We start from the raw sequence: 24,421 nt of genomic DNA on the forward strand, positions 1-24,421 counted from the left end.
TTTGGTTTGGAAACTCATTTTTGTGTTTTGAAGATGATTCAGTTTGGCTCAGTCCAATTGAAAGTGAGTGGTACAAATCTGAGTGGGCGGCTGTATAAATTTGTTTAATAAAAATAGTGATCAACGCTTTTGTGCAATGATACAATGAAAGCAGAACATCCTTCCAAACAAAATACAGTTAAAACTGGTAGAGGTCGGGGGACATAGCTCATAAACTCTAATGAATTAAACAGTCATCAAGATGGTTTTAGGACCATATCAGGCAGGCTGTGTATATATTTTAGATTTATAAATCACCTCCAGGCCTGATGGATTGATGTATTTACTTACTAACTTTATGTCAATGTACTTCCAAAAGACTCATGGCAATCCACAAAAATCAAACCATGTCATTACAATTCATATAAATCAACATAATTAATCAACGAATAAAGGCAAATATACATATCCTAGGATCCAATCTGGGTTGGTCACCAGGACCAAAGATTTAGTTTTCCAAGCTTTCAGGCTCATGTTGTGTCACATTCAGTGGAAAGAGAAATTCCTTTCAACACAAGTCTGAAAGCTTGGAGGATCAAACCTTTGGTCCCAGTAATCAACTCAGATTGATCCTGTGTAACTAATCAAACCCAATAGATTTACACATCAGTAATAAAATTAATACAGGCATTCAATGACCAGAAGTTAGCAGTTGTATGTGTTTCTAAGTAGCCCTATTTTCAAAGTCTTCCTGAAGTTCAGGAGAAAAAGTATTTTCTGGATTTTTGGTAGGAGATTTTCCAAAGGATATCAGGGGGGATAACGCCTCATTTCTCACATAGGCCCAAATCTCTTAAGGCGGAGGATCCTGCAATATGTCCACTCAAGGATGTAATGAGTATTCATTCAGAAAAATTCCAAGTCAGATTTCTAGATCGCTATCTGATTTTATAGTTTAAATAAGAGAACTACAAACTGCAAAAGTTTCCTTTTTAGTGATGCTTACTTTGCTTTAACAAGGATATTGCTGAAAAAGCGATTTTGAAATGTATTCTGGAAATGCAGTGCACGTAATTTTGTTGAATAGTAGATTGCTTCATCTCTTTGATCTCACAACTCGTGACTTCAACTGGTTGTCATGGATATTTAAATCAGACATTTTTTAAAAAAATGCATTTCCTTTTTTGCATGCATGGACTTGATTGTATATAAATAAAATCTGGTCTGAGCAAACTGGCCAAGTTCTGAAAAGGAGTTTTAAGAGCTTGGCAGTCGGCAGGATTTCGCTCTGTTGGGTTTCCTACATAGAGATAATAATTTCATATTTATTCAATTAATTGCCCTGCTTTTCCTTCAATCGTTTCCACAATTTTGTTCATTTTTATTTTGCCAATCTACTGTAACAAACCAAGTACATCACAAGAAACTAAAGTGACTACTTTCTTTTATTCAGAAAATAACCGCTTTATTCATGACCTAACCCACTGAAATTAAGTCCTGCACAAAAATATTGAAATAAAAAAATGAAGATTGTTCTTAGGAAGAAATACAGGAAAGCATCTAGGAAGAATATGAGTGGAAATAATTTGTAGAGCTGAAAGTGATAACTGCTGCACTTCATTTAACTTAAAGCATTTTAGCTGATTAAAACTTGACTTCAATATCACTTTTACTGTCACTTTTGTCATTTTTTTTTCTAAGAAAAAAACATATTTACAAAGTGATATATGTCCTTCTAATCATACGTTGCTCACATTCCTTTTATGTTATCAGATTTCTGGTTGCTTTAATGTATAAAAAATAAAGAAACGGAAAAACAACTGAAGACCAGTGCAGTTTTGACTGTTAGACAACATCAAGGAAGATCCAGATTCAAGTCTGTCTCCAGCCATGGAAGTTTCTTGGGTGACTGAGCTAATCACTCACTTTTGGCCCAACCTAACAAAAGAACAAGGGAAACCTTAAGCCAAAACACTCTCTATACACCCGCTCACTCACAGGCAGGCAGAAAAATCCATTTGCTCTTAGAGGAAAAATTACATCTCTGTGTCTTTCAATTTAAATCAGTTATGTACACTAGGTTTGAAATTAATTGAAGGAAATAGAAGAAATATTGTTTTTTATCAGTAAGTAGATTTTTGTTCTGTTATGGCTGTGAAGAACAACCATTCTATTTCTTAACATTTGTATGTTGAAGTATATATACACTAAATACAGTATTTGAAGTAGCAAGGCTTACTAAGGAATTATTTTGATGTGTTTTTTATTGTAGTGTTTCTTCTGTTTTACTGTGGTTTTCTGTGCTTCGGGAATGGCCACATATTGGACTGTTACCAACAGCATTGTGGTAAGTGAACAAACTGAAAAGATAAATAGTTAAATATTGCACCATACATCAGCTGCCAAAATTGTTCTCCACTTTCAGATATACTAATTACAACGTTCTCATTCATGTAAACTTAGAGCCATAAAACATTCCAAACCTCTCAAGTGTCTTCAAGCCCTTTTTGTTTGTTTCCAAGTCTCTGCAGCAAAGCCTGTAAACTCGATAATTCAAATAAAACATGTTTCTGAAATCTGTTGCATGGTGTTATCCCATAGGAATATTTCACTGGGGCTTATAGGATAATTGTAAGGCTGCTTTTCTGAATTGTGTGTGGCTTCAGAAGGATTGTTATGTGGAAAGGAGGAATATAAATCATAGGAATGAAGAGAAAGGGCAGTTATACAGCAATTCTCCTCAGATTTTTTTAATGCCACTCCTGCCTTGGCTAGTTGAGGATGTGCTGATCACCTCAGGAAAGGTTCTCTGAATTATGAGACCAGGAGTGATAAGGATACTCTCAGGAAAGCTCAAAAATGTTTCTAAGATTTAGGGAGTGAAAATTCATACTTCTGTGGAAGTGTTTCTACATGGAAAGAGTTCTAGAATTGGAAAGATTTGGAGCAAAGCCAGAAAGGACAGAAACAGATAAATAACAGATAATCAGAATTGGAAGGGACCTTGTAGGTCATCTAGTCCAACCCCCCGCCCAAGCAGGAGACCCTACACCATTTCTGACAAATGGCAGTCCAATCTCTTCTTGAAAGTCTCAAGTGATGGCGCTCCCACAACTTCCGAGGGCAAGATGTTCCATTGGTTGATTGTTCTCACTGTCAGAAAGTTTCTCCTGATTTCCAGGTTAAATCTCTCCTTGTTCGGTTTCCATCCATTGTTCCTTGTCTGGCCTTTGGGAAACTACAAGTAATCCTTGACTTACAACCACAGTGGAGTCCCAAATTTTTTATTGCTAAGCAAGACATTTTTTAAGTGAGTTTTGCCCCATTTTACAACTTTCCTTGCCACATTTGCTAAGTGAATGACTGCAGTTGTTAAGTTGGTAACGCGCTCGTTAAGTGAATCTGGCTCCCTCATTGACTTTGCTTGTCAGAAGGTCGCAAAAAGGGGATCACATGACCCCGGGAGCCTGCAACCATCATTAATATGAGTCAATTGATCATGTTACCATGAGGATGCTGCAACAGTCCTATGTATAAAAAATGGTCATAATTCACTTCTTTTCAGTCCCGTTGTAACTTCAAACGGCCCTTAAACGAACTGTTGTAAATCAAGGATTGCCTGTATGTTACCCCTGATAATGTACTTCAAGAACTAGCTGTGATATCTCTGGGAATGGTTCAAACCCACATTTTTTTTTTAATCTAGGCTCCTGTCATTTCTTTGCACAAAATATCACCTGTGTAAAAGACAATTGCATGTGTCTTCTCTTCACCTCCTTTACAGATTCCTAAGCATATTCATACATAAATAACTGCCTTGTGTGAATTGGGTTACTGAGTTCAGTGGGATGAAGTAAGTACAGTTTACTCCTATTACAAAGATTAGGTATGGAAGTGCAATTTTAACCTGAGCAGGTAATTCATTGTTCCACCCCCTGACAAGCAACAGCATTGGAAACATGCAAAAGCTATTGATCACTCCCTAGTAGAATTTGTTTTGTCATATTGTAAACTGGGGGTATGAGTGTGTTTAAACGCATACAATTTCTTTTAAACACAGTCACTTCCAAGTTGGTAATATATTGTTTACCAACAAGTGCATAGAGTTATGCAGTAAAATGAGGACCCAGTTTGTTGAGGACAATAGGCTGATTCTGTAAACTGCTTAGGGAAGGCTGTAAAATACTGTGAATATAAGTCTTTGTGCTATTGCTATTAGCAAGGAATTTTAATTTCATAATTTAACATCTATCCATTGCTTAAGGAGGTGGTCTCACTAATATTCTGTTTCCATGCTTCCATGGATCCAGTGTCATTTATCTGTGATGCATCAGTTTAATTTCCAAAATACTAAATTTGTTGGAATGAGGAAAGCCAACAAGAAAGAAGCTTAACAAAAATAAACATAGGTGTAGCTCAGGGTTGAAATGCTCTCAGAGCTTAGTTGTTTTCTTGCAGATGTTTCATTACCCAAGCTAGGTAACATCATCATCAACAACACCAAGTTTAAGATCAGACCAATGATCAAACAATACTCCAATCAAGGAACTTCCAAACAAGCTAACAGTAAACAATCTATGTCCACCAAAGTCCCTCCTACCAACACTAACAGGGCAAGCCACTGGCATATAATTGAGTGTACTCCTTACTAGCATTGATGATGTTACTTAGCTTGGGTAATGAAATGTCTAGAAGAAAACAACCAAGCTTAGAGAGCACCAAGGATAGCTCACACCAGGTTATGGAATCAAATAACTAGATATACAAGGCAACACAGACCCACAAAGTCTTTGGAATGTTCCAGTAACATAGGAAGACCTTCTTGTCTTATGCAAGTCCTGAAGAGGGATTTCACTTTGGTGATGCTTTAAGTGAAGCACTCTTTCAAAGCTGTTTCCAAAGCAATAGGTTCTCCTCATTCCAACTTTTAAAAAATAAGTGAGACTTCTGTATTGCTTTCTTCCAATGGTTTATAGTTGTTACAGTGAGTTATTGGAAGTGAAAGATGATGGTTAAATGTATTCCCATTATTGAACATGCCATAAAAAGTCATCAGAGCAATACAAACCATGAACTGAATCATCAAGGCTTCACACGATTAGAATCACGTCTGAAGGGTGGCCTTGACAAAATGATTTGCTGTCCCCTTGTGCTGTCCCATATGTAGATTATTAAATGATCCAGTAAGCAAACTGAGCAAGTGAAGAAGCTACCCCTTAACAACTGAAAACTTTATCAAAGGAATAGCTACATACAAATTCAACAATTCTTGAGAAAAGTCTCACTATAGCTGTGAAGGAAAGAATATCTCAGTCTAGACCTTTCACTCCAGCATCCAATCCTCTGGACCAATGTATCTCAGTCTTGGGCACTTGAAGTTGTGTAATTCTCTTGAAGTTGTGTAGTGTTCCACTCCCAGAATTCCCCAGCAAGCCATACCTGGCCAAGGTTGAGACACACAACTTTCCCTACTATCCAAACTAGGAATTATGACTGAAATATGTATATATGTATATGGGAGACCCTGCAGTTAATTTAGATTATTTTGCTTAGGGAAGTGAGCCATGTGGCATGAGATTCTTCAGAGGTTATTCTTTTCATGCATCAGCATAGTAATGATGACAAAAGAATATTTTGTGAGCTGCCCTGGCCTGCAGTATTTTGATTAGAGAGCAAAGCTGATATAAACCCATGCAGTTTACTATGTCGATAGGCCCCCAGAAAAGGGTTTTAGTTTGCTGTGTCTGACTGGCACCAGGTTGGAGAAATCTGACTTAATATAATGTGCTTTAGAGAATTGACTTCTCATTTGTTATAAGACTTCTGGAACACTAACGCTTTGAAACTATTGGATTTCATTCCAGTGAGAGTCCAGACTGAAAACACATGGAGTTGCTGTATTTTCAAAACACATGGCATTGCTCTTTGAAAGCCAAGGAAACAGACAATCTGCCATTCTAGCTAATAACCATCTTTCATAGATGTTAATGTGTGGTGTTCTTTTGGAACTTTTAGCTGAGGCTCTAATTATATGTATTCTTAATATAAAAGTGCCTCTTGGCATTACCTACATAAGAGATACAAAAAGTATTGCATCACATGCTTCCCCTTACATCCAGCCTTCAAAGTCAGAAAAGCTCTAAAACTGATTTTTTAAAAATATTAATTGTTTGGGAGAAAATAGATGCTAGCTCCACCAATTTATAGAATATGTTCCTTTATGCACAGTGCAAGGTTTGCGACTGGTCCTTGAGCAACTAAAGTTGTAGTGCCTTGATTTCAGTATATTGTAGAGTGGAATAAATTACATTATGCAGCATCTTTCATTTTCAAACAGAACTTACTGGTGGTAACAAAAAATTATTAACAAAACAAACCAACATCCCAGTTGGCCAAAGAAAAAGGTTACGAACATTATATTAACCTAAGCAGCCCTGATAAATTAAGCTGTAGACTACAGGTAGTTCTTAGCTTTTGACCACAACTGAGCCCCAAATTTACTGTTGCTAGGTGAGACATTTGTTAAGTGAGTTTTGCCACATTTTACAACTATTCTTGCCACAATTGTTAAGTGAATCACTGCAATTGTTAAATCACTAACATGATTGTAAAGTGGATCTTCCCCAATGGGTTTCCCCATTGACTTTGCATGTCAGAAGGTTGCAAAAGGTGTTCACATGACCCCAGGACACTGCAACCATCATAAATGTGAGTCAGTTGTCAAGCATCCAAAGGTAAATTACATGATCATGGAGATGCTGCAAAAGTCATAGATGTGAAAAATAGTCATAAGTCATTTTTTTCAGTGCCATAGTAACTTCAAACAGTCATCAAACGAGTTGTTGTAAGTTAAGGACTGCCTGTATATAGCTGTATGTCCTTGCACAGTATTTCTCAACCTTAAGAGCTGTAGAGGCACCGTGGTTAGAATGCAGTACTGCAGGCTACTTCTGCTGACTGCTGGCTACAGTTTGGCAGTTCAATTCTCACCAGGCTCAAGGTTGACTCAGCCTTCCATCCTTTCAACGTCAGTAAAATGAGGACCCAGATAGTTGGGAGCAATACGTTGACTCTGTAAATGCTTAGAGAGAGAGCTGAAAAAAGCACCGTGAAACGGTGTATAAGTCTAAGTGCTATTGCTATTGTTTAGCAACTTTAAGGTGTGAGGACATCAACACTGGCTGCTGAATTCTGAGAGTTGAAGTCCACATATCTTAAAGTTGAAAAACACTGGTGCAGTCTTTGACTTTGTCAACTAGAGTTGGATAAACCTCTCCTGAAAGATTGGAGAATCACTGCTAATCAGTGCTGACAATGCAGTGCTAAAGAAATGAATGGTCTGATTCAATGTGAATTTCCTATGTTCATAATCTTTGTCCCTTTGCTCAGGAAGGGATATTATCATGGTACCCCATTGAATTCAGAGTATAGGTCTGCACTTTTGGTCAATGGAATGAAAAGCAGTAGCAAGGGGATAGTTCTGTAATTATAACAATAGATGAAACTTTTTATATTACTCTGTCTACAGTATACATTTAATAGAACTTCAGAAAAGAATAAGAAAAGAGTACATGTATATGTACACTATGTGTGAGAGGGTAATTTTGTGTACTATTTTTTTTCTTTTAAAATTCTGATAAATACATTTTTTGAAAACTAATTAATTACTTTAATGGAACCAAAGTTTTACTTTCCAAGCAATCCCATGTGTGTTTTCATAAAATCAAGAGGCATTCTACTGAGCGTTGCTCCAGGAAATTGCGCCTAAAAGGAAAACTTTATTTTAAATTAATTATGAACACTTAATTTTTAAATCATCTATGAAAAGTGGGGAAACTGTCATATAATATCCTTAAGGATAAAAGTATTCTAAAAGATTTTCCAGAATAATTGTGGTATTAATTTGCTGCAACAAAACAAAGAAACGTTTGCCATTTTAGCACATTTATTACTGCACAAACCTTTTTTGTCCAGAGTTTTGCTCAATGCATCATTGAATCCATTTTGCCTTTGGGATGTTACTTCAGGAGAAATCAAAGAAATATAAATAATGCAGTCTACATAATAAATAATGTACCAAAATCACACATTTAATTGAAAGCAATTGAAGTTACAAGAGAACTTTCTGCTTTTCACTTCTCATCCTTATAATCAAGGGAAAGTTTTATTTATCTACTTCTCATTTGCCTAGCTTAGAAATTAAGTACTTCTGTTATGTTACACAAAGTATAATATGAAAGACAGTAGTTTTGAAATTGTATTCAGCTAAAACAGAACAGAACAATTTTACGCTAACAGGGTTTACTTTGTTTTTCAAAGAAACCTGAAAGTCCTCTAACAGGTGTTTACTGCACCTTGAATTAGCATTCAAGAATACATTTATTTATTCAACTTGTATTTATTCAATTAGAAACCATGAAAAAACATTAAACAATCACATTAAATTAATTTAAAATTGACAATAGGGGAAGGATGGGAACAAGGTGCACATGGGAGGAAGGTGGGGTCTCATCCAGTCCGTTAATCGCCTCCAGAATGAATCATCTCCTAACTCCAGGCCAGTTGGCAGAGCCAAGTCTTCAGGTACTTTTGGAGGGCCAAAATATATGAACTGGCAAACCTGCAAAGGACTCCTTAGTTTAGTTTATCCCAATGGTGTCCTTTTCTGGATTGGGAAGCCATTTGGATTACTGCAATGCCCTCTAACTGGGGCTGCCTTTGAAGCCATACAATGTTACACTGGTCCAGAATGTGCCAGGTTGGACATTCCTAGGTTCCTTTATTATACCCTGTTGCATGAGCTGCGTTGGCTCACAGTTTCTTTTGGGGTACAATTCAAGGTTTATCACATTTAAAGTCCTCAATGGCACAGGACCAGACTATCTCACTGAGGCTATCTGCCCATTCCACTAAAGCAGATAGGGTAGACATACTCCAGCTCCCTTCCCTTAAACATTTCTACCACCCGGGTCCTGGGAAATGTTCCTTTCCTGTTGCAGCCCTTGCCTCATGGTTCATATTTCTCCTTGATATCTGATAAGCCTCCACCCTTTTATCCTACTGGAGAGCACTTAAAACCAGTTTTCCCCCTAAATACTGAGATAGCATTCCCTAAATACTAAGGTGACAGCAAGATAAGAATTCTGTGCAGGGGTGGGATTCTACCGGTTCAGCCCAGTTCTATAGAACCTGTTATGATTCTGCACAGTTAAGAAAACTGGCCAATTGTGCCCCTGTCTGGCCCAGCCCCTCTCCACCTGCCCCGCTCCCTGTCACTCCTTATCACGCATGCGCAACATCATGCACCTGCCCGACATCGCTGACAGCGTTCTCCCCCGCCCAGTCATTCCTTAAGTTATTTCTTTCCCCCCCCTCCCAACAATCAGCTGTTCCGATGATCAGCTGTGCCGGGATCCCCCTCGCTGTCTTACTGCTTCACCCAGGAGGTTTCTCTGAGGCCCAGGAGGCAAAATGGGAGTGGGGGGGCCTGTGCGCCCCCCTCTGCGCTCCATTTTTTGCCTTCTTGGGCCCCAGGGAAACTTCCGGGAAGCAAAAGGAGGATTCCCTGGGGCCCAGGAGGCAAAAAATAATGGGGGGGGGGTGCTGCTGCAAAAAATAGAAGCCACACCTATCCAGTCACATGGACACACCCACCTAGCCATGTCCACCTAGCCATGCCCACAGAACCAGTTGTTAAAAAATTTGAATCCCATCCCTGATTCGGTGGGTTCATCCAGGAAGGATGGTTTGTGTTGCCAGGTTTCTCTGGTTTTGGTTTTGTTGTCCTCTTTGCATATATAGCTGTAAATATTGTTTCCATTGGTTGCAAATTTGGTTTTAAGATGGGTAGCTATACAAATGTAATAAAAAATTAATAACAGAAATTTATATTCAGCACTCAAATCATTTCCACAGCAAAGTTACACATTTTGCTACTGATGTTCATTGCATATTGAATCATAATATTATTGGAGGTCAGAGAGGAGCTGACATTGTTGTCAGCTTAAATGTAGAGATTAAACTTGATTTCACAATAACCAGTTTACTTCCATAATTTTAAATAAACTATGCTTGTTTTTTATTTCCAATTTGCATTTTGGTCAGCTGCTCCAGTAATTATTCAGTTACATTTTCATTGTTTCCACTATACTGTTATACTTTATTGAATCTGAAAATATTTTTTAAGTAAACCACTTTGTTACATTTTTGAATGGAAAGAGATATATACGACACATAATTAAATATAATTTTAAAATTTGCAGAAAACAATTTACAAACCAAATCACTGAACACATTTGCACAATATTTAGATATTCATTTTAAAGGGTTCTCTGCAAGCCCTTTTATAGTGACACTTTACAATTCCTGCAAATAGAGAGAGGGGATAATGCAGAGATATGAACTGATAAACTACTTGGCAATATAATCTCACACAATATTTTACCCATACGTTTCAGTTGCTCAGTTCTGTGCAAGAAATAGAATTGGCTTATTGCTATTGGTTTGTAAACAGTACATACAGTAAACATATATAGTAAAAATATACAGTAAAATTGTAGCCTCCCCTGTTATTTTAAAACTTTTTTGGAGTGATGTCATGCACTGCTGCATAAAATGGTTTTGCTTTAAAACAAAGATTTTAAAATCTCAGTGAAGTCAATAAAGTTACATTTATTTTAATGGCCCCTTGATTAGTCCTTCATTGGACTTTTCCTCAGTTTTAATGCACTTTTTATTGAATAATTTTCAACCAATCAGCCAACCCCAACTAACATCAAGCTCATACAATATTCTAAACTTCCAATATTCCAGGCTGCTTTAACAAAATGTGCATGTGCTTTTTTAATTAGTTGCTTTTCTATATTTGAAAAGCAATAATCTTGAAAATAAGCACTATGTGGGTGATCGTAAATAATACCCTCTCCAAAAAAAATTTCATCAAGCAGTCAGAATTGCTAGTTATATAATTGTCCACTGAATCCCATATTCATTAAGTTTGAAAAAACAAACAGATATGAGTTGCCTAAAATTGAGAAATAAACGACATTGGGATGCAAGTAAGGCCCTGCAAACATCCAATGCACAAATTGTGTTGAGTACAGAGCCACCACTTTCATATTTATGTAGAATCTGAAATAGATATTTCTCAATGGAAAAAGTTGGAAAATATTTCAGAGTAGGGAGAGCAGGAAAAAGACAAAGCCAACAGCAGCTTAGTGTTGGTAGCTAAGAGGAAGTACAAGAAGACAAATCCTGGAAAGATCAAGGGTAGGGTTGGATTTGCTACTCTTAAATTCAAGGGGAGAAGGAGCAGGTGGCAAACTAAGGGAGATGAAAAAAGGAAGGTGCTACAAATATCAGAGGAGAGATGGGTGAACTTCCTTGGATTCTAGTATGGTGTATCTAGTCCCCATGCACAAAAACATGCAAATGCATACACCACAGAGCTGTGGTGGCACAGTGGTTAGAGTAAAGTACTGCAGGCTACTTCTGTTGATTGCAAGCTGCCTGCAACTTGGCAGTTCAAATCTCACCAGGCTCAGCCTTCCATCCTTCCAAGGTGGGTAAAATGAGGACCCAGATTGTTGGGGGCAATTGACTGACTTTGTAAACTGCTTTGAGAGGGCTGGAAAGCACTGTGAAGTGGTATATAAGTCTAAGTGCTATTGCTATTGCTATTTTACCAAATTATTGACATTCACAAATTGTAATGGTAATGTCATCTATATAGGTGGAAAATGCCATGATTGATGTATATGATGTTGTTTATGAAGATGTGAGAAACAACATTTCCAGCACCAGAAGGCAGGAGCTATATTCCATTCACAAGATGGTAAGTTACTGCTAGTTTTGGAATAGATTATTTTTGCTCCAGCTTGGTTCACTTTTTATTCTTTCTCTTTTGTCCCAGAACTGTCAGTTGGGATAGCCAATGGGCAACTTATCAGTGACAATTCAATGAAGGAGACCTCTGGTTGAGGCATTTTGAACAAAACCAGTTCCAATGGCCATCCAATATTTTATTTCAGCAGAATTCCTTTCACATTTTGAATAATATGAAACTAATCATGTTTTGGTAATAATCTGATGCAAGATAAGGGCATTTCTGCTACTGATTTAAATGGAGAAAGTTGAATTGCTTTCTGTAAGAGACTTGAAGAGACCTGAAAATATTAAATTCCTTAGAGTTATTTCCAGGGGTGGGGTTCAAAAATTTTAGAAAAGGGTTCTCTGCCCGGTTGCTGGGTGGATGTGGCCATGTTGGGTGTGGCCTAGTTGGCCTCTTGCACCATGGCAGGGGGGCATTTTTGCCCTCCCTGGGCTCCGGAGGCTTTCCTTGAGCCTCCCGGAGGGTAAAAATGGCCTCTCTGGGCTCTGGAGGCTCTCTGGAAGCTGGAAATGGGCCCATTTCCAGCCTTCCCGAACTTCCGGGAGGCCCATTTTTCACCCTCCCTGAGCCTCATGCATACCCTGCACTTACATGCATCCAAAACGGGCCACGTGGGGACTCCTGGGAGGGGCGGGAAGGGGCAGGATGGGCAGGGCCAGCCAGGCGTGGGATTTGGGGATTTTCTGAACTGCACAGAATCTTAGCTAGGGGCTCTCCCGAACCCCTGCGAACTCCCAGCAGCCCACCCCTGTTTATTTCCCTTTATTTATTTCAGAGAATGGGTAAAAAGAAAAAAAAGCCATACAAATAAATATAAAATGTAATGTCTAAAATATAGTATGTTTAAAAAGAAAATAATAGTCCAAAAGCTTGGGAGAATACAATACCATTCTTGGCACCAAAAAAAAAAATGGATTCTGGCACAGGCAAATCTCTATTTCAAAGTTATCAGCTTTGAAATAAACATGGCACTTTTTGTAACATTGACAAGTCTTTTAGCTCTTCTCCGTGGCTTGCTGGGGAAAATAGATTAGCAGCTGGAACAATAATTAGTACAGCAAACATCAATAATTCCACTGAACTGAAGAGATAAACTATATTTTGTTTCCTACACAATTAGTTCAAATTTATGTTGGCCCTTTTCTGAGGCTTCATTTGGAGTTGCTTTCACCTCTTTGAGCCTTCAGAAAAGAATTATTTTGCTTAGTCATTAAAGTTATTTTGCTTAGTCATTAAACACACTAATTCCTACTTTTCCCATACAGTTACATGTGCAGCATATTTCTAAATGAGGAAAAAGTTTACCCTACCAAGGAATTTACAATAGAAGCTAACTAACAGAACGAAATGGAAGGAAGGTGCAACATGCTGTAACTGAATGACATCTGCAACTCAGCATAGTAACTCTGAATGAGAGGATAGTTAATGAATGAGGCATGAAAAATAGTTGTATTCTGAATATATGAAAAATACTCAAAATGAAGAAAACATTTGTGGGAGGAGAGTCATATATAAGTCCTCTACAAAAGATGACTAAATGAAATATTTTCCTGTCAGATCATTTTAAAAAAAATCTAACTAAAATATCTAGGGCTATCTAAGAAATTTCTGCTTCTTATACTTAACAGTTCTTGCCTCCATTCTGTACAAAATTCACTTTTTTTAGAACTCAAAATTCATAGCTATATTTTATTTTAACTCCAACCTAGTTGATGTCTAAATAAATAATATGTTTAAAATTCTATTTTAGTTTCTATGTTGTGGGAAGAAATCGCCCTTTGGAGAAAGAAACAACACAGAATATGAAATGTGTACATCAGAAATTCTGGAAATAGAAGAAGAGGTAACAGAACACTGTATTGTGAGGCAATTCCTTTCTCTTCAGGCATCCTTTCTTTACAGTATGGGAGTAACATTAGAATCCCCCCATTTCAATCTTTGTCCGGTGTTCTGTTATTAAGCAGGCTTCTGAGCAGCTCTTATGAAGTTAGAATACAATGGTAAAGACAGTCACTTTCATCATGGCATTGTAGGGTGAAGCACAGTTCCCAAAAATATAGTAAACCTCTGAACAGCACTAGAAAAAATGGCATTCTTGGCATTTTTGAAGCATATAGTGCTTGGGTTTGCAAATCATCTTGCAGCCCTAGGGTTCAGGACTTAAAATTATTGCTTTCATGGTCCCATGGTAGGAAGGTTGAGCATACATTATCAACACTAGAGGCTGAATTATCAAATTGTTTCACTGCCTTTTGAGAAGGCTTATGGGAATTTAAGAAACAAACAAACCTTCGCTGCTTTATTAATCCTACTGGAAATGAATAGCTGAAATGAATAAAATGTAAAGTATGTCAGTTTTATCTCCATTAAAACAAAAGTAGGATTTCCTCTGTTCCAGTGTTCACATGGACATTTTATTTAAAACATGAATCAAAGGCAGTCAAATTCCAGTAATTTGTAGTTTTGCTTCCAGACCTTCCACGTATTTAGTCAGACTCTGTAGAATCTCTTCCTGTTTTGTGAGCTTAGAGAAGCCCTGAGAGAGAAGAAAGAACTTGCTTTGCAAAACTCAAAATGACTCTGCAATCCAAAGTAAGTGATCTGCTCTTTCAGCAGTTAATTAAATAGATGCAACAGTGAGAAAACACAGGGCCATTACAAATGAGTTATGAGGGCATCTGGATCGTCCATAAAACTCAGTGGTTGAGCCAGAGAGAGATTGTACTGAAGAAGCTTTTTGAAAGAACATTTATTTGTTCTCTTCTGAGAGGAGATTTGTGGGAAGAATATGCTAGAGGTTTCCCTGGATAATTATTGCCCAAAGATGAAACATGCTGATTTGTTCTTGAAAACAAGATGTATACTCTTAGCTCCAGGTTATGATGAGTCTGAGCCACTCAGAGTCACCATGAGATAGGCAGCAAATAAATTTAATAAAAAGACTAATAATATTATCCTGTAAACCAGAATGAGATACAGTATAATAGTTAATGATTAGCCATTGCAAAAGTAATTATATTGCACTTCCTATTTTACCCTTTTCCTACTAAGGTGTTCAGCATAGCAAACTATACAACCTGGCTTCATTTTATTGTGAACTTCCTTGCATGGAACAGAGACAGAAAGCCCCCAAAATAATAAGATGACATCATGATTAATTCTGAATTACCTTACAGGCCTTTCTAGTACAGCATTTGAGGTAATGCAAAAATACTTATAATTGCACAGCATCTTTCACCTAAATTAAGTGAAACTTCATTTTTATTCTGAAGATCATTTGTATTCTAAATTGTGGAATTTAAAATGCAAGTGTAGCCAGCAATACTAGACATAATAATATGAATATTACAGACCTCAGTGGTAGCATCTTTCAAATGTTTGTTTTAAAAAAATAAATGAAAATGTTTTTGGTTGGAGTCTGCTGCTGCCTATTTGTTTTTAAAATTTATTTTATTTGATAGGTTGTCAAGAAGCCAAGTCTCTGGGCCTGGCAATTGCTTTTATTAACTTCCTTTCCTAAATCTTTCAGTTTAATTTTAAGTGAAGTTCCACTTAAGAAGTTTTCCAATTTGTAACAGATAGGCAACACATCATGCTAAATGTAAAGCTTACAATAAAATCTAAATTCTACCTTAATTTCAAGCATAGATAAGAATTGAAATGAGCATCATAGTGCATGAAATGGAGTGGAAAGCCTACCTTCAAACCACCTCACTATCCAAATAAAAATCTCTTTCTTTCTACTTTACAACGTAGCAATAAAGCTCTCCTAGAAAAATGAAATATTTTAGGATATGTTAAAAAGGCATAATATTTCCCCTGAAAGAAAAGTAGAAATTCAGAGAGGCAGAAACTCAGCCCTCCCACCTTTGTTAATGGGCCATAAGGCCTGGGCCACATTCTACATAACAAAGATCTACCTCCTTCAGGCAGAGCTGTTTAATTGCCCTTCATTGTACCACCCACCAAGTTTCAACCAAACTTAGCACACAGACAACCTACAAAGCTAGCTATAACCTCTGACAGCAACCAATCAAGATACTCTTCCTGTGCCCCAGGAAGTTCAAAGCCAGAGAGGATATAAAACCCAGGGACTCTCAGCTTCTCTCCCCTTTTTTCATCCAAGATGTCCAAGGTATGTGATCCTGTTCATCAATAAACCTTCTTTCCAAGCAACTTCCGTGATTCCAGTGTCTTTTTCCTCACTTGGAACTGAACCCAAAAGGATATTTCTTCCAACTATTATTTACTCCCACATAATGGATATTAAGTCTATTTTTTTCAAATTGCAGGATTGTCTCCAAGAAATCAAATACTTCCTGAAAAAGCATATGGACATTATCTCTGTACTGATGACCATCACAATTTACTTCATGGTAACTCTTGTGTTCCAGTATCTCTCTCTCGCTCGCTCTCTCTCTCGCTCTCTCCCGCTCTCTCTTTCTCTCTCTGTGTGTGGGGCTCCTATTGAGGCAGATTGAAAACTGAGCAAAGAGATAGAACTAAAGTTCAGCAAAGGTTGCATTTTTGCTGAGTAAAATTTAAGTTTTGGTTAAACCAAAAGAACTGCAAGAGCTAAATTATTTTTTTAGAACTCAGACTTTTTCTCTATGGTCATCTAAGCGCCAAGAGTTTCCTCTGGGTGAGATGGATGGCACAAAAATCAATCAATCAAACAAACAAACAAACAAATGAGGATCAAATCCAGAGCCCCATAAATGACTTGGTCTGCACTGAATTATTCTTGGGATAGTCCAATCCAACATAATTTCTGGTGCGGAAATGTGGCTGCTCTTGGCACTCTCTGAGCTTGCTTGTTTTCTTGCAGACATTTCATTACTCTTAACTAGCAGTGGTGGGATTCTACTGGTTCGGCCCAGTTCGGGCGAACTGATAATAAAAAAATGCTACTGTTCAGCTGAACTGGTTAAAAAAAACAGCTGCCGGTTTGGCCGAACTGGTATTTCTTTTTTCCCCCTCCTGATGATCAACTGTTCTGACTATCAGCTATCCCTGCATCCCCCTTGCTGTCTTACTGCTTCATCCAGGAGGCTTCCCTGAGGCCCAGGAGGCCAAAAAATGGAGCGCAGGGTGGTGGTGCCCTCCTCGCTCTGTCTTTTGCCTTCCTGGGCTTCAGGGAATCCTCCTGAGAGAAAAAACACCTCCCGGAGGCTTCCCTGAGGCCCAGGAGGCCAAAAAATGGAGCACGGGGTGGTGGTTTCAGGTTGCCCCCCCGCTCCATTTTTTTCCTTCCTGGGCCTCAGGAAAGCCTTTTGGGAGCAAAAACACCACCCCGTTCTGTTTTTTTTTCCTTCCTGTGCCTCAGGGAAGCCTCCTGGGTGGGGGGCTCCCAGGAGGCTTCCCTGAGACCCAGGAGGCCAAAAAATGGAGCACAGGGGGATGGTGTGTGGGACCCCCCACTCCATTTTTTGCGTTCCTGGACCTCAGGGAAGCCTTCTGGGAGCCCCCCACCCAGGAGGCTTCCCTGAGGCTCAGGAGGCCAAAAAACCAGAACATGGGGGGGTGCTGCACAAAAAAAGAAGCCACCCCCCCAGTCACATGGCCATGCCCACCTAGCCATTCCCACCTAGCTACGCCCACATAACCGTAAATAATAAAACATTTGCATCACACCCATGCTAACTAGGTAACATATTACTTAGTTTGGGTAATGAAGCATCTGCAAGACAACAAGCAAGCTCAGAGAGTGCCAAGGACCTCTCCTTTCAGCCCTGAGGTATAAATATTCTCCTTTATGTGGCTATTCTTCAACTAGTTTTTTCTCTTCATTCTTATCCCAACCAGAAAGTCATCTCCTTCCTAGCATTATGCCCGCATTATGGCAGGTTCCACTTATCCCAAACAGAAAGTAAGGAGAAATCATTTTGGTTGTCATGGTTATTAGGCATTACAGTTTTATTTTTTGAAAAGAAGAAATTCCAGCTCTGTTATTCTGAAGAAATTATACCACTGAATACAGTCTATCTCTCTGATCCCTATCAGCGAATCACTGTCCTAGATCTAGCAGAAGTGTTTCCATATTGGTTCTCTCTGATCTTTCATAATAAAATCTACACCATCATTTTAAACCAATACGTGATTTATTTAATTTGAGTTTACCACTAAATTTAGCCCAGAGGTCTGCCTTGTGGATCAAGGTTTATGGCTTTATGTGATGTGTGAACCCAACCAATGAATAACCAATTAGAACTCCATAGTATTAGCTTATAGTAATTAACTTACTAATAAAAGTATCATTCAGCCATGATTTTAGATGATTTTAATTTTTTTCACCAAGAAATATAACTCTTTGTTTTCTAATGATCCATTTATTACTCCACTGCATTTATAAATACAAATCTACATGAGACCTGCATAAATTTGCATAGAGGTAAACATTTTTCTTTTATAAAATAATATTTGCTTCTTTTTTATATACATACCTACCCTCTAATGGTGTTTGCCAATAGTTTCTTTTAAGTTAATGAACTAAAAACAACATTAGGTTGTCCTGTAAATAAATATGCCATATTAAATGATCAAGAAATTCTTCTAATTGATTAATTGTATTAATCAGCTGAGAAGCATTACTGCTCCATGCACTTGTATGCAAAATGAAACTTCAGTAAATTCAGTGGGATTTGACTTAGATTTGTATTGGATTAAACTGCAAAATTTATATGCCAATACTGTATGCATATACTATATCACAGTAATGGCTAACCTTTTTGGGCTCCTGTGCCAAAAATTATGCGCGCGCTGGCACTCATGCACTCGCGTGCCAGCACCCAGAAGGCAATGCGCACTCCCTGTGCATACGTGTGCAATTCCCCCACACCGCCCTCTTATCTGCACTGCGCCTCACAGTTGATTTTTGGCCGGTTTGAGGCCTTTCCGCCTCCCAGAGGCTTGAAAAAGCCTCTGCAAGGCTTTTCAGGACGAATAATAGGACCATTTCATCACTTCCAGTATTACAGGAAGTGATGAAACAAGCCTATTTGGCCTGCAGAGGCTTTTTTCAAGTCTCTGGGAGACCGAAAATGGTTTCAAACCTGCCGAAAATCAGCTGTGAAGCGCACGCATGCGCAGTGAGGTTAAGTTTGCCTGCGGCTCGCATACCAGCACAAATGGCTCTGCGTGCCATCTGTCAGTCCAATATAGATATTTCTTTCCCAGCTTGAATGTCAAGACAAGCTCAGGCCTTGTAATTATATAATTAGAAAAGAATTAATGAGCAATATTTTTTTAATCTACTTGAATTTTGGCACCGAGGTCAGATAAAGCTGTTCCCCACTGCAGTTTCTTAAGATAAACTCCACTATAGGTAGTGTCTTGCTTTCCCCCCTCCCCAAATCATGATGATTGGATCAAAGTCTTTGTGTTACATATTCTATTTTGCAGCTGATTTAGGATTAATATAATGACAGAAAGTGCATATACACAGATAATTGCATTATCTGCATCTGCTTTATCTTGTTTTGTTGCTCCCTTCTCTTTTAGACTTTTATTGCATTTTATTATTGGTTTCTTTAATTGCCGGTAGCTGCATTAGAGTATAAAAGAAATGGATTTCTGGGAAACTGCTTTGAGGAGAAAGAAGGGATAGCAGTGTAAGAATTAAGATGAAAGATTGCAACGTTTCCTAATTATGTTTTAAGAACATCAAGTATTGATCTTCTCCTTTGGAAAGAACATTTGCCTCCTTCCTTGCATTAATCTTTCCATCTTTCGTGGAATTATTGAGGGTGTTACAAGGCTTTGCAAATCACTCCTTTCTGCTAATGGTACGCAATGTAAACTTACTGATCAGCATTTTTTTCTATTCATAGCGACTACCTCTTCCCACTGGAATGGCCTCTCCAGTTGGTATCTAGTCAGCAGGTGTTATTCTCTCAGCCAGCTTGAAGCTGGTTTGAATAGCAGTAGTAGTTGGTTCACCAACTTCTTATGATAGATTAGAAGAAAATTTTAGCCATGCATTCCAGGACTACGGAGACTTGTCCTGGAAGAAGTGAAAGTTTATTTTTAGTTTAGAGTTTACTTTTAGTTTATTTTTCTGAAAGACGTTCATTTTCTCAGTCATTTCAAGCCCAATCCATTCTGCCTGGCCTTACAGAATGGATTGAGCATTTTTATATATTGAGGAAGGAAAGGAGATAAAATACACTGTGCATGGAAAAGGATGCATGGATAGATGTTGTGTGTAGTATGGATGTGGCTGGGTGACACCCAACTTGTGGCTTTGTAGGCATCCTCCAACAAATTATCCATGAGAAAATATGGACCTTGGTCTAAAAAAGTACTCTATTCCTACTTCAAGAGGTTGGTTTTGTTGTAATTGCATTTTGTTGCTGCTGTTCTCATAGCTTGGAAGAACAGTGCAGAAATGTTCTTTTGGACCTATATATTTTCAAATGTTTCTTTCCTTGTCATTTATTCATTTTGTCTAGATTTATGGGATGGTATTAACTTCATTCCTTTGGTACTCTATCCATTGTAAGAACAATTTGGATCGAAAGGGCAAATATGTCCTGGCAAAGCTATCTGAAACTGGCTTCTGACCTGCACAGAAGAAGGACCAGGACTTTCCATAGATGTGAGTGAACAATGTGTGATGCTTATTCTCCTTGTCACCTGTTTTCTCCCCACCAATGACCTGTTCCAAATATAGTTGAGTAAAGAGGCAAGTAAGAAGCCTGCACTATTTGTTGATAGGCTACTTAAAATGGTGCTCAGCCAGGACCTCAGAAGCACACAGTATTGACTGTAAACACAAAGGCATGACATAAACCCAGCAGCAAGAATGGTTCAACCACAAGCATATCCAGCAACTCAAAGCCATCATTTGGGGCCCCCAAAATAGCCAAAGTCAAAACAGAACTCTACACTCATTAACTAGCAAACATCTTTTAAAATTCTGCAAGATGAATGAGAGAAAATGCTCAGCTTTTATTTCATTTTTTGTCCATCGATTTTCAGCATAGTCGGTTCTGCTGCAGTACCTGAATTTAAACCTTACTGACACTTTTGTATACTTTTTTGATTTAAATAAACTTCTGGAGATAACTTACAGTATCTGTCTAATGTAAGTATCAGTCTTGCTACTATGACAGAAATTGAATTTTGGTTTGTTTCATCATCATTGGATTTCATTTCAATCATCTAAAGTTCATAATCATTTAAGCCGGACTATTAAAGAAATTTATGGAATTGAGTGTGACTTCCCATGCATTCAGCTTTGCTCTGTCTGGTAAAGGCAATGAAAACCATTCACAGTCTTTTCTTCCAAGACAAGTATTGATTGAGAAATTTCAGTACAGTAACCTAAATTTTTAACTTTCTGTAGGAAGTGAAAACCTGTTAGCTCTGAGGATATACTGTACATCAAGTTTTCTTTAATAGGTGTCATGAAAAATATTAGACTTGTCATTTGTAACCGGTCAATTGATAGGGTAGTGTTTTGCCCCTTTAGATTCACAGAGAAAAAGATACTTTGGTGATTCGTGGACACTCACCAGTGGTGGGATTCAATTTTTTTTACTACCGGTTCTGTGGGCGTGGCTTGGTGGCGTGGCGTGGTGTGGCTTGGTTGGCGTGGCTTGGTGGGCGTGACAGGGGAGGGATACTGTAAAATCTCTATTCCCTCCCTACTCCTAGGGGAAGGTTACAGCAAAATCCCATTCCCTCCCCATCCCACTAACCTGCTTTCCAGCTCCATTCTCCTGTGCAAGGCACCAAAAGAAGACCCAGCCAATTAGCTGGGACTCAGGAGGCAGAGAATAGATGGGGGTGGGGCCAGTCAGAGGTGGTATTTGATGGTTCTCCGAACTACTCAAAATTTCTGCTACTGGTTCTCCAGAACTGGTCAGAACCTGCTGAATACCATCTCTGGCACTCACAGAGCATCCAACAGCAACTGCTCCACAAATGTATCTTTTCCAGCATATGCTGCAGCTCTAGAAGGCACTCATGCAATCCTGGGAAGACATAGTTGCTTCAAGGGACTACCAACAGGGGTCATGAAGTTCTCCATGTGCTGCAAAAGTACCCATTGAATCCAAAGTAGTACTCAGTCCTATCAGTTCATGATACAGATGCTTAAAAAAAGTCAACATATGAATAAATCGCGAAAGAAAAAAAATCCAAGCAGAGCAAGAAAGAGGAAACCAAACCTCAAGGCTTCCAAATCATGACCAGCCAACTGTTTTGTAGTAATGGACCCAAAAGTTTGGCAATTCCTACAATTCTAGTAAAACCACACATAGTATTTATAGCAATAGCACTTGGACTTATATACTCCTTTATAGTGCTTTACAGCCCTCTCTAAGTGGTTTACAGAATCAGCCTATTGCCCCCAACAAACTGGGTTCTCATTTTACCCACCTCGGAAGGGTGGAAGGCTGAGTCAACCTTGAGCCAGTCAGGATCAAACTGCCAAACTGCAAGTAGCCGGCAGTCAGCAGAAATAGTCTGCACTACTGCACTCTAACCACTGCGCCACCGAGGCTCTTTATTTATTTATACCAGGAGTCAATCAGTTTTAAAAGGGGAGGAAGAGTCATAGCATTTTTTAGCCCAGGCAAAGTGAGAGCATGATAAAAATGCCCCAATAAAGGAGAATATTTGTAGCTCAGGTTGAAATGAGGGGTCCTTGGTGCTCAGAGAGCACCAAAGACCCCTCCATCAAAATGTACTCCTGTCTTCCCAATGCAAGCACGTATCAGGCTTACATGGCAAAGCCCAGCATGAGTTTTGAGAGATAGTTAAAATATTGGATCTAGCCATTTGTCAGAGCTAATAGTGATAATAGTGATTTCTGATGTAGCATGTAACAGTATATTTCTACCCTACAGATTCCAGAGGAAGATATTAGTAAAATTAATGACTAATGAACTGGTAATGTTAAGCTAAATCAAGAAAGTATTATGGAAGTTCTGCATCTTAGATGAAGTAGTGTGATGGTTTCCTGAAATCCTTAACCCAAATGATGTCATTCATTTTATCAACAAGTTGTGGGCATGCAAGTTCATTTATCATTTTGTAATATCTTTCCATTAAAAAAAATGAGAACTCCTGCATAAAACTATTATGGTATTTAATCTACACGCTGGCTTTTAAATGTGTCTCCAAAATCAGACAAGAACCCAACTAAAACACAGACATTCATCTATTTGCTTTAGTTTTTCTTCGCTTGTCACTCCCTTTTCTCTGCCAAATTTACTTAGTGGTCTTTGATCAGAAACATATTCCACATTGCATTATATAATTTATTGAATTTTCACTGGAAATTATTTGAGTTTTCAGCTAACAACACAGTATCAACTGCATATTGTAATACACCTATATTCACATCAGTGGTGAAATTCAGCCAGTTCGCAACAGTTCGGGAGAACCGGATGTTAACTTTCTGAGCAGTTTGGTAAACTGGTTGTTGGAAGAAATCATTAGGGCAGAGAACCAGTTGTTAAATTATTTGAATCCCACCACTGATTCACTTCCCCACAAATATTACTCTATGGCTACCACAAGCATTCCACATAAATTTATCCATAAAGATATTAAATCAAGGAGAACACAGAATCCTTGACTTACTGTCTGTTCAATATTGGACCACCTCTAATAATTCAATTTATGTTTCGTTATTCAAGCACTGCATAATGGAAGCATTCATCAACCATACTTCAATTTCATTCCCTTGAAAAAATACTATATAATTCAAGTCTATTCATTAAATGGCTTCCCTAAACCTATTATATAATAAACTTTTATTATATTTCTCAGTTTATCTGCTGGAAAGCAAAAATCTGTTTTGAATACCTTCTACCTGAAACTCCCCAAATGTTGCTCATTGTCACTTCTCATACTATGTCAGTCAAAATTCTACCAACAACTCTGTCACACTTAACAGCTACACTTAAAAAAATGAAATCTCCTGTAGTTTTTGTGTGCATTCTCCCTACTTATATATTAGCAGAGCACAACAGTAGTCCTTGGGTCATCACAGCAATAGAGATAAAGATTCCATCTCTTTCATTTTTAACAACATTCACACTCCTTGATTAATCTGTCTTATTTACTTCTGATACTAACCGTTTCTTGGTCTCTTATATCAGCTACACTGAGTCTGACTAGACATGGGAAAGAGTCTATATTGGAATGGTTTTTTTTTTCTTCCATCCAACCAACCACATCCATTTCTTGGAGAGTGCCTGAACAAGTCCCTGCAGTTTTCTTGTCAAGGTTTTTCAGATAAATTTGTCATTGGCTCCTTCCTTGAGATAAAGGCTTTGTACCTGAGACAGGACTGGAACTAATGGTATCCCAGTTTCTAGCATGATGCCTTAGGCTCAGGCTAGGCATAGAAACTACACCAAACTGGATCTCATATTAGAGATTAACTCTAACATGAGATCGTGGCAATAAGGTGATAAATTGCCAATGTTTTCTTACCCTTACTATATCCCCTGATAGCTGGCCAACACTTCTATTTAAGGTAAACCAGTCCCTATTGGGTAAGAAGAGCCCCCTTCAAAAAAAAAAAAAATCTGCTGG

General features: G+C 38.2%; 1 protein-coding gene across 1 annotated transcript in view; it reads left to right on the forward strand.

The window, feature by feature from the left end:
* TSPAN32 (tetraspanin 32) overlaps positions 1 to 24,421 on the forward strand; it is a 41,483-nt gene that overhangs the window by 14,252 nt on the left and 2,810 nt on the right. The window contains exons 4-8 of the mRNA XM_087950875.1: positions 2,252 to 2,326; positions 11,711 to 11,812; positions 13,620 to 13,712; positions 16,162 to 16,245; positions 20,320 to 20,465. Of these exons, the coding sequence (XP_087807001.1) occupies positions 2,252 to 2,326; positions 11,711 to 11,812; positions 13,620 to 13,712; positions 16,162 to 16,245; positions 20,320 to 20,430 (465 nt within the window). The 3' untranslated portion in view covers positions 20,431 to 20,465. The remainder of the gene's footprint in view (positions 1 to 2,251; positions 2,327 to 11,710; positions 11,813 to 13,619; positions 13,713 to 16,161; positions 16,246 to 20,319; positions 20,466 to 24,421) is intronic.

The sequence above is a fragment of the Notechis scutatus genome, chromosome 1 (genome assembly GCF_049901735.1).
Source record: "Notechis scutatus isolate UNSWTSFEM ecotype Mainland chromosome 1, rNotScu1.2, whole genome shotgun sequence".
Classification (NCBI taxonomy): Eukaryota; Metazoa; Chordata; class Lepidosauria; order Squamata; family Elapidae; genus Notechis; species Notechis scutatus.